The sequence below is a fragment of the Dryas octopetala genome, chromosome 7, assembly GCF_963921425.1.
Source record: "Dryas octopetala chromosome 7, drDryOcto1.1, whole genome shotgun sequence".
Classification (NCBI taxonomy): domain Eukaryota; kingdom Viridiplantae; phylum Streptophyta; class Magnoliopsida; order Rosales; family Rosaceae; genus Dryas; species Dryas octopetala.
Window position 1 is genome coordinate 2,660,595 of NC_141372.1, and position 11,499 is coordinate 2,672,093.

An 11,499-nucleotide genomic window follows, 5' to 3' on the forward strand; every position below is an offset into this window, starting at 1 on the left:
TAAATTTAACAGATTAATGTGTGTGCATGATAATAGTATAGTCACCCATGGTTTTAGATTTTGCATTATAACTGTAGCATATCTGTATTTGGTAGCTGATGGCAGCATCTCTATCTATATAGTAGATTTCTATACTGTTTTTCACAATTGTTCAAAATTTGTCCCATAGAAAAACATTTATGTTATATTATTAAATAGTACTTTTGTCTATTAATTGACATGGTTCATTGAATTTATTTATTTTTATTCCTATTTTAAAAGGGGATTAACGTTATTTTAGTCTTCAGACTATTACACTTGTATTAATTTGATTCCAAGATTTCTAATTGGAGGGAAAAATGGTGCAAGAGGGAAAAAAATGTAAGATAAATGGAAGAGACCATTTTGTCCTAAAAAATGACCCCACTTAATTGGCACATAGTGCTATGCAAACGGAAATTTAAATAAAAATAGTGCTATGCAAACGGAAATTTAAATAAAAAATATGTAAATTGACGAAATACTCTTAATTAGCAAAATTGAAAAAGTCAAATTCTTTTAATTTTTCAAATTAAAAATTTATATACCAAACTGATATAAGTGTAATAATTTGAAGACCAAAATAATATTAATCCCTTTTAAAAAAAAATTCTAATCGGGAGCTTCGAAAGCGTATTCAAAGAATTGTTTTCTTACCATATGTATGAATCATGTGCGGTTGAGCACGAGTTTGAAATAGTATCTTGACTAATAATGTGTGGAAAGTTCATAAGGCAGACCTTGACTAATGTATCTCTCTATTTCAGTCAGAAAAATGCTTGAATACGTATTCAAGCATTTGCTTTGAATATTCATCATTCATTCATTTGCATTGCATCTTCGATTCAACAACGAGGCACTGTAGCTACTAGCTAGCTGAGCTCTAAATTATGAACATAATTTGTTTGATTTGGTCAAAGCAGCGCAAGCTACACGAGATGGATTACTTGTACAAGTTCATTGTTTTTTAATTCCAAGTACCATTAATCCCAAAAAAAGACAAAATTAGTAGGTTGGAGGGACAATATCTAATCATATATGTATGTTAAATTCGAAGACCGAATACTCCTGTTGTTGTCCAGTTGTCCAGTTGTCCACAGACTGAGGGTCACCTTTCTTTGTCCTTATTATTATTCTAATGTTGAGTTAATACATAATAATATATATGAATAATTAAATGAAGTTCATAGTTAGACACTTAGACTTAGACATGAAATTAAAATGACATATAATAGTTGGTGTACCGTGTACGTCATTACTCTATTTCTAATGGTACGTATGAATTGGGTCCTAGCGATTGTTGACTTATTATTCTTTTGAATTTTGTCCTAGCTTGAATCTTCACGTGTGATACATTCTCTCCGTATAAATTATATATATATAAGAGTAAATTATATTTTAGTATCTTAACTTTATATATTATTTCAAATTAATATCCAAATTTTGAAAAAAAGAAAAGAAACATATAGAGTGACGCTAACACTCTCTAACAAAAAAACCGTCAAAACCTTTGAACAACAACTATAGAAACCTAGTAAAAAACTACCTAGTTTGAGTACAGTTGTATGGTAATCTCTCAATGAAATATTTTATTTCATTGCAGCTTGACGAGTAGAGATCTCATGTCCCCAAACTCCCATGTCCCTTTTTCACATATTTTGAAAAAAAAAAAAAAAATTAAGTAAAACAAGAATTAAGAAAAAGCCCTCAAAATCTGTGAGAAGGGACAGGGAGAGACAGAGGATTTGGGGACAAAAGATCTCTACCCTAGCTTGACATCATCATTTGCCTCCACCATGTATAGCGAGATCTGACATATTTTAGTTCAAGTTTCGGTTTCAAAGTTTTGACCTTAGAAATAGATTATATATGAATGAGGAGAATAAGTTCCAGTCTTCAACATCTATGGTTTAGTTGGTCGTTAATTAGTTATACTCATATCTTGTTTCTGAAAAAGAATTTCTAGCTGCTAATCTTTTTTCAAAGAAGATATCGCTGAATCACACCTGTCATTTCCAAATTTCATAATTAGTCATTAAAAATAGAGCAAATTTCACTTTGCACCTTTGTGATTTGCTCAGATTATCAAGTTGATCCCTCAAGTTTTAATTTTGGCAATTTAAAACCCAAGGTTTAAAATCAAAGACAATATAGTCTCTCAATAAGTCTGATTGTTATGTTAAATGCTTATGTGGCACATGTGAGACCCACAATTAATGTCTGCAACCATCATAAGGGCAATTTCAGAAACGTTAATCTTGCAAGAGCACAAAAAAGGTAAACGATCATGTGGTTGATCTTGTTGGCTTTCTGGGTTGTGATGATAGTGCTGCTTTGTTGTATACTTGATGGTCGGAGATACTAAATCCTCTATTAAGACGTTAACATTTAAATTTATTTGAAGCAATTAACCAACAAAAATTAACCATATAGGTCCCACATGTACCACATAAGCAATATTTAACGTCTAAATGTTAAGTCAGATTTATTGAGGGGTCATATTGTCTTTAATTTCAAATCTTGGGTTTCAAATTGCCAAAATTAAAACCTTAGGGAACAACTTGATAATTTGAGCAAACTTCAGGGATGCAAAGTAAAATTTGCTCGTAAAAATAACAGAGAAGCTTTGAAAAGTTCAAAACATTGTAAACTACTAAACTCTTGGTTGTCAAGTGAATTACTAAACCCTTTTTATTATTATAAATGATAAGCATGACTAATGAATGCAAGTGAAGAGTGAGTTGATCAGCCACTGAAAAGGGACTAGATTCTCTGCCAGGCAAATTATACCAGGCATTGTGCCTAACTTTTGATCTCAGCCTTCCAATAATATTTTATGGTTGAGATCTTGCCACGTTTGCAAATTACTTAGTTTCCATAAATTAATATTTAAAAATAAAAATAAATAAAAAAACCAAAAAATATCATCCCAGCCCAGCCCACTGTTCCCCTTCTTCTCCGGCGACAATTTCCCAATCTCTACCTTCTCCCCTTCTGAGGCAGAAAGGTACACACCCACGTGTTTTAAAAGAGAACCAAGAGGACTGGTACGCCAACCAGCAATGCAATATTTGTTTGTGTGCAACACAAACCCAAATCCTCAGCCAACTTGTTTCCTAAGATTTTTACAATCTCTGCTAACCTTTGATTAGTGTCCCACCAGAGCACTTTCTCCATACTTTTCTTTTCAAAATATGAAGTAATTTCCCTTTTCTAACAAATTGCCAAGACCTAGATCAATAATATCCCTTTGTTATACATATTTGTTTGTGTTCCACCAACCAGCAAGCTTGGGTTTGATCTGTAGCCTCCACTATTAACACAAGTTGGAGATATATCCTGCAACAATTTCCTATTTGATTTTGAATTTGAGAGGAAACCCAAAATTGGAGCAAGCTTGGGCTAGAAAATCATCCACCAGCTAGGACTATGGAGGAGAGTGAGAGTGTGTGTAGAGAGAGAAAAAGAAAGGCGAGTCGGTGGCGAGGGTGATCGGAGTAAAGGAGAGGTGTGGGTTGGGTCACTTGGGTGGACAATAGGTTTCCTTTTTCTTTTTTTAATTTTTTTATTATTCTTTAAGGGAAAAAATTGTTTTTTGTTAAGTGGCAAGATTTCAGCCATGAAAGAAAATTATGGGTTTGGATTAAAAGTCATGTACCAGTCTGGTACCAAAAGACTGGCAGAGGATCCAGGTCCACTGAAAAGTCCTTTAATTGCTTTTTAGAACTTGGTCATTTCTAGGCATGACTTGACTTCAATCATGCTTGAATTCCTCTTCAAATTTTGTGGATCAATGTGAGCGCTAGCTTCTCTCCTGATGAGTCCAAAGCTGTTGCTTCAAGGTTTTAGGACTTACATTTAAGAGCAAATTACAATTTAGTACTTCAAATTTACATGTTGTTTCAACTTAGTATTCTAACTTTAAAAATTTGCAAAAAAGTACCTCAACTTTCATTTTGTGTCAAAATAGTATCTCTGTTAGTTTTTCTGTCAAATAAACCGTTATTTGCTGATGTGACGATGATATTTTTGTCTTTTTCCCCACATTTAAAAAATAATATATTTTTAAAAATTTTTGAATAAAAAAATTTCTTAAAATTTTTTAAATAAATATTAAAATAAAACTTTTAAAAATTATATTAAAAAAACATTAAAATAAATATTAAAACTTTTTACATAAATTTTTGAATATCACTTTTAAAAATTAAAACATTAAAATAAATATTAAAACTTTTTCCCCCTCCCCCTTCCCCTTTCCCTTCCCCTTTCCCTTCCTTATCCTTCCCCACGCAGCCTCGGCCCCATCCCCTTCCTCCCCACCCCAACCCCAACCCCAACCCCAACCCCAACCCCATCCCTATCCCCATCCCCATCCCACCCCACCCCACCGCACCCCACCCATTCCCCTCCCCTCCCCTCCTCAACCTAGCCCTCCCCCCACCCATCCCCCCCTCCCCGCCTTGCCCCCACCCAGCCCTCCCATCACCCATCCCCTCCTCTTCCCGCCCCCACCCAGCATCACCCATTCCCCTCCCCCTTTCCCTTTCCCTGACCGACCCACCTTTTCCCCCTACCCCGTCGCACCCATCCTCCCCCTCTCCCTGCCCGACCCACCCTTCTCCCCCTAGCCCCAGCCCCAGCCCCGTCGCACCCCCCAGCTAGCACCTGCGCCCTCGCCCTCTTTCTTCTTCCTTACCCAGAACCACCCCCTGCCTCTCTCCCCGCCCTCATACAGCCCCTCCCCCTCCCCGTACCCACCCCCTTCAATCAGTGCATACCCCCAAATTTTTTTTTAAAATTTTAAAAGTATTTAAAAATATCATTATTTTTTAAATGTGAAAAAAAAGAAGAAAATACCTCTGCCACGTCTGCAGATAACGGTTTATTTGACAGAAAAACTAACGGAGGTACTATTTTGAAACAAAATGAAAGTTGAGGTACTTTTTTGCAAATTTTTAAAATTAGGGTACTAAGTTGAAACAACATGTAAAATTAAGATACTAAATTGTAATTTGCTCTAAATTTAATTACAAAATTTTGGCCGGGTTTCACAATCACCGAAATAACTTGGAAGCTAACTTAGCTACGTATAGCTACAGTCAGCTCTTCTCCGATCAAATACTTTCCGAGTATATTATATGAAGGAATGTTGTACCAATCATATAAGAAAATTATTTACATTTAGTATAAAAAGAAATCTCTTAACATGTTTCATACCGCAATGCTTTTCTAGAAGCAAGCTCTTGGGGATTAAATTAAGAAAACAAATTGACATAATTATAATATTGTGTTTTGGGTCTTATGCTCCTTCAAATCTGCTGTACACAAAAACCTGCCCTTGGTATGCACTAGACACATTAACTATTTTAATATCACAAATCATGTGTACTTTGATTTGGTCAAGATATCACGAAAATTTGACTGTTGAATTATCTTCCGCAAAGTCATTTTTTTTTTTGAGTATTTTTCCTCTTCTTACCTTATTCTTGACCAGTATTTTTAGCATACCTTCGAAAATCGTTATCTTTTATTCGCCTATACGGCTATACCTATATGTGGTTCCAATTTGGGTCTTTTAGAATCAGAAATTCTGAGCCGCCCAGCTGGTGTTTCCTATATAAATTTACTTCCCAATGAATAACATAACATCATCAAGCCAATCTTGCAAAACATACATTAAACATGAAGAACATGAAACCAAGCAACCTCGTTTTCTGTTCTTTCTTGTTCATTGTTTCTTTAAGCATCTCTTTGGCCATTGGACAGAACACAAGTAGTAGCATCCCAGTGAATGTGGGCGTGGTTCTTGATGACCTTGATTCACCAACTGGAAAACTTTGGTTGAGCTGCATCAACATGGCCCTCTCTGACTTTTATACCTCTAACACTTTCACTAAGACCAGGCTGGTCTTGAGCATTAGGGACTCTAGATCAGATGTTGTCCTTGCAGCTGCTGCAGGTCTCTCTTTCTCTCTTCTTAATATGGGTTTCATTTGAATGTGCAATAATTTTGAGTCATTCTATATGTAGCTTTTCAATCATTTAATAAATCTGTTTTTAATGTTACTTCTTGTGCCTTTTGAATTGCTCTTCATTTATTGATCAAACACAGCTTTGGACCTAATAAAGAATGTTCAAGTGCAAGCAATCATAGGACCAAAATCAACAATGCAAGCCAACTTTATAATTGATCTTGGAGACAAAGCCCATGTTCCCATAATCTCATTTTCAGCAACAAGCTCTTCCCTCACTTCCTTGAAGAGTCCATATTTTTTCCGAGCTGCACAAAATGATTCTCGTCAAGTCCAAGCCATAAGTGATATTATCCAAGCCTTTGGATGGAGACAAGCTGTGCCCATCTATGTAGACAACGAGTTCGGGCAGGGGATACTACCATCCTTGGCCGATGCCTTGCAAAAAGTTCAGGTTCGTATCCCTTACCAAAGTGCCATATCTCCAACTGCCACTGGTGAGGAACTTTCTTCAGAGCTTTACAAGTTAATGACAATGCAAACCAGAGTCTTCATTGTGCACATGTCTCCCTCTCTTGGCCCTCGGTTTTTTGCCAAGGTACAAGAGCTGGAAATGATGAATGAAGGCTATGTTTGGATCTTGACTGATGGTTTAACCAATCATTTGAGTTCAATGAATGCCTCAGTCACCAATTCAATGCACGGTGCATTGGGTGTGAGGACTTATGTGCCAGAAACGAAAGAGCTAATCGATTTTAGAGTTCGATGGAAAAGGCAATTCCAACAGGAAAATCCAAGCATCATTGATGCTGAATTAGATGTTATGGCACTTTGGGCTTATGATGCTGCTTTTGCAGTAGCCATGGCAGTTGAGCATGTTGGGAGCAAAATCTTTGGCTTCCAAAACACAAATGCTTCCATCAACTCATCAACAGACCTTGAAACTTTTGGGGTCTCTCAAAATGGTCAAGAACTTCGCCAATCCTTATCAGATATTAAATTTACAGGCCTTGCAGGAGATTTCAGTTTTGACAATGGGCAATTACAATCTTCCATGTTTCAAATAGTAAATGTGAATGATGAAGGAGCAAGACAAATTGGGTTTTGGACACCACAGAGTCGACTTGTGAAAAATTTGAAATCCATAAACAAAAACACTAAAGATTCAACTTCTACATCCAAAATGGGACCTATTATATGGCCAGGAGACTCATACTCTGTTCCAAAGGGATGGGAGATCCCCACAAATGGAAAAAGGTTGAGAGTAGGAGTTCGTGTGGAGTCCTTTAAAGAGTTTGTTCAGGTGGTACCAGATAACAGTACTAATACAACAGATGTTACTGGGTTCTGTATTGACATCTTCAATGCTGCAATGGAATACTTACCATATGCAGTTACTTATGATTTCATTCCCTTTGCCGGCACTTACAATGAATTGGCCCAACAAGTTTTTCTCGGGGTAAGTAATATTAAAATTAATGTGAACCCTCATTTAATTTGTATTTCTTGATGTGAAGACGATTCAATTTGTGATTTTGCGCGCTTAAACGATGGCATACAGAATTTCGATGCTCTGGCAGCAGACACAACAATCAGATCAAACAGGTCCATGTATGTGGACTTCACATTGCCATACACAGACTCAGGCGTGGTCATGGTAGTGCCATTGAAAGACGGCAAGAACGGAAAGACATGGATCTTCTTGAAGCCTTTGACATTGGACCTGTGGTTCACAAGTTTATGCTTTTTTGTCTTCACTGCTTTTGTGGTTTGGGTTCTTGAACACCGTATTAATGAAGAGTTTCGAGGGCCTCCCTTGCATCAAGTCGGCACAAGCTTCGGGTACTCCTTCTCAACAATGGTTTTTGCACATAGTAAGTTCTATATACCCCCTAAAAATTGATCCTAAAGATTCATGCATGTACGTGATGAAACCATAAATGCACTCTAATATGAAATAGGATCCTCTGTGCAGATTTATTTTTGTGTGCTGATCTTGTGTTTATCTGAAAAACAACGTCGTTTACAGGTTTAAGGAAGAAGATCAGCACCCAAAAAGTCAGCAGAGGATATGTACTCTTCTATTATTGATCAGAGTGACTGAGTGACATAATCATATTTATGCTTATAGCTCCACAATTAATTGTTGTTTTTTCTTTGTTTTTCACATCAATTAATTTACAGAGGAGAGACTGATGAGCAACTTGGCTAGGTTTGTAGTGATCGTATGGGTATTTGTGATGCTGATACTGACTCAAAGTTACACAGCCAGTCTGAGTTCACTATTGACAGTCCAACAACTTCAGCCAACTTTTACCAATTTAAGAGATCTTAAAAACAGTGGGGAGAATGTTGGGTACCTGAACGGTTCTTTTGTGTTCGACCTTTTGTTACATCAAGGTTTTAATCCTTCCAAGATTATACCTTATCGATCTGCACAACATTGCGCTGAACTTTTGAGAAACGGGAGTGAAAAACTACAAGGTGGTATTGCTGCTGCTATTGACGAAACCCCCTACATGAAGCTTTTTCTTGCAATATATTGCTCCAACTACACCATGGTTGGCCCAATATTTAAAACGGATGGCTTCGGCTTTGTAAGTTCTCTCTTCACACACAATTAATGATAAATGAATCACATTTTTAGACTATATTAGTGAATCACATTACCTGGCAAATAAGTTAGATTTACTTGTTACGTGACTTGGTAATTAATACATTATTTTGCTACATAAAGTGCTTTACTAATGTGTTCTAAAAATGTGACTAGTTATTGCGCGTGCACACTCATAAGCCTTATTTGTGTCTGTTATCGTCACACACAATAACTTTTCGTATATATATATATAGGTCTTTCCAATAGGTTCATCTCTTGTACCGGATGTGTCAAGAGCAATTTTGAGGTTGAGTGAAGGAGACGAGATGAAGAAAATTGAGAACAAATGGTTTGTGAAGCAAACCAGTTGCTCAGACACCACACCAACTGTCTCTGATTCCACACGTCTTGACCTTAAAAGCTTTTCGGGCCTCTTCCTCATTGCCGGAGTCACTTCATTATTAGCTCTCATCATATTTGCAGCCTCCTTCTTTTACAGGCATGGCCACATCTTCATGACAAGAGGTGCCTCCGTATGGAGAAGAATTAAGGACTTTTTTAGAGTCTTTGACCAAAAAGACCTCAGCTCCCATACTTTTAGAAAGAAGAATTTGGGCCCTATCGAGGCCTCAACTACTTGCAGCAGCTACCCTCCAAGCCCAACAGTCCATTCAACCCACACAGAGCCAAGCCCATCTATCTTCGTGGAAGAAGGAACAACTGTGGGTCCAGAATCTCCAGCAGCTACTGAACTTGATCTTCCGAACCCAGAAATACCAACAACTCCTCAAGGAGCTCAAGAAAACAATTAATGTATATAAATAATATTATTAAATTTAACAGATTAATGTGTATGCATGATAATAGTATAGTCACCCATGGTTTTAGATTTTGTATTATAACTGTAGCATATCTGTATTTGGTAGCTGATGGCAGCATCTCTATCTATATAGTAGATTTCTATACTGTTTTTCACAATTGTTCAAAATTTGTCCCTTAGAAAAACATTTATGTTATATTATTAAATAGTACTTTTGTCTATTAATTGACATGGTTCATTGAATTTATTTATTTTCATCCCTATTTTAAAAGGGAATTAACGTTATTTTGGTCTTCAGATTATTACACTTGTATTACTTTGGTTCCAAGATTTCTAATTGGAGGGAAACATGGTGCAAGAGGGAAAAAAAATGTAAGATAAATGGAAGAGACCATTTTGCCCTAAAAAATGACCTCACGTAATTGGCACATAGTGCTATGCAAACGGAAATTTAAAAAATAATATTACCAAACTGATATAAGTGTAATAGTTTAAAGGCCAAAATAATATTAATCCCTTTTAAAAAAATATTCTAATCGGGAGCTTCGAAAGCGTATTCGAAGAATTGTTTTCTTACCATATGTATGAATCATGTGCGGTTGAGCATGAGTTTGAAATAGTACTACGGAAAGTTCATTAGGCAGACCATGACTAATGTATCTCTCTATTTCAGTCAGAAAAATGCTTGAATACGTATTCAAGCATTTGCTTTGAATATTCATCATTCATTCATTTGCATTGCATCTTCGATTCAACAACGAGTCACTGTAGCTACTAGCTAGCAGAGTTCTAAATTATGAACATAATTTGTTTGATTTGATCAAAGCAGCGCAAGCTACACGAGATGGATTACTTGTACAAGTTCATTGTTTTTTAATTCCATATACAAGTACCATTAATCCCAAAAAAAGACAAAATTAGTAGGTTGGAGGGACAATATCTAATCATATATGTATGTTAAATTCGAAGACCGAGTACTCCTGTTGTTGTCCAGTTGTCCACAGACTGAGGGTCACGAAGTCAATAGTTAATTAATTTCCTTTATACTTGTTAATTCATTTTTCACCTTTCTTTGTCCTTATTATTATTCTAACGTTTAGTTAATACATAATAATATATATGAATAATTAAATGAAGTTCATAGTTAGACACTTAGACTTAGACATGAAATTAAAATGACATATAATAGTTGGTGTACCGTGTACGTCATTACTCTATTTCTAATGGTACGTATGAATTGGGTCCTAGGGATTGTTGACTTATTATTCTTTTGAATCTTGTCCTAGCTTGAATCTTCACGTGTGATTCATTCTCTCTGTATAAATTATATATATATATATATAAGAGTAAATTATATTTTAGTATCTCAACTTTACATATTATTTCAAATTAATATCCAAATTTTGAAAAAAAAAAAAGAGAAACATATAGAGTGACGCTAACACTCTCTAACAAAAAAACCGTCAAAACCTTTGAACAACAACTATAGAAACCTAGTAAAAAACTACCTAGTTTGAGTACAATAATGCTAGTTGTCCCATATTTTTTTTCCCACATTTGTATCCCACCTGATGTGTCATTACTTTACTGGAAGGGTATTTCCTTTTTCTTTTTTAGGTTTTATTTTTTAATTTTTAGTGTCCAATGTATGGATGCCATGTAAGATGGTATGAAATTGTGGTATAAAAATGTGGTAAGTGTAGCATTACTGAGTTTGAGTACAATTGTATGGTAATCTCTCAATGAAATATTTTATTTCATTGCAGCTTGACGAGTAGAGATCTCATGTCCCCAAACCCCTATGTCCCTTTTCACATATTTTGAAAAAAAAAAAAAATTTTAAGTAAACAAGAATTAAGAAAAAGTCCTCAAAATCTGTGAGAGGGGACAGGGAGAGACAGAGGATTTGGGGACAAAAGATCTCTACCCTAGCTTGACATCATCATTTGCCTCCACCATGTATAGCAAGATCTGACATATTTTAGTTCAAGTTTCGGTTTCAAAGTTTTGACCTTAGAAATAGATTATATATGAATGAGGAGAATAAGTTCCAGTCTTCAACATCTATGGTTTAGTTGGTCGTTAATTAGTTA

General features: G+C 35.8%; 1 protein-coding gene across 1 annotated transcript; it reads left to right on the forward strand.

The window, feature by feature from the left end:
- Window positions 1-5,670: 5,670 nt before the first annotated feature.
- LOC147278431 (glutamate receptor 2.8-like) lies at window positions 5,671-9,606 on the forward strand. Its single transcript, XM_086250978.1, has 5 exons — window positions 5,671-5,977; window positions 6,131-7,449; window positions 7,552-7,864; window positions 8,175-8,587; window positions 8,841-9,606. The coding sequence occupies exons 1-5, from the start codon at window positions 5,701-5,703 to the stop codon at window positions 9,396-9,398; spliced, it is 2,880 nt and encodes a 959-aa protein (XP_086107104.1). The 5' UTR covers window positions 5,671-5,700; the 3' UTR covers window positions 9,399-9,606.
- The last annotated feature ends 1,893 nt before the right edge of the window (window positions 9,607-11,499 follow it).

Excerpts from the sequence above, each read along its gene's own strand:
- LOC147278431 (XM_086250978.1), top strand. The coding sequence starts at position 5,701 with ATGAAGAACATGAAACCAAGCAACCTCGTTTTCTGTTCTTTCTTGTTC. Across the intron at positions 5,978-6,130 it reads TGTCCTTGCAGCTGCTGCAG|CTTTGGACCTAATAAAGAAT; the intron begins GTCTCTCTTTCT and ends GATCAAACACAG. Across the intron at positions 7,865-8,174 it reads AACAATGGTTTTTGCACATA|AGGAGAGACTGATGAGCAAC; the intron begins GTAAGTTCTATA and ends ATTAATTTACAG.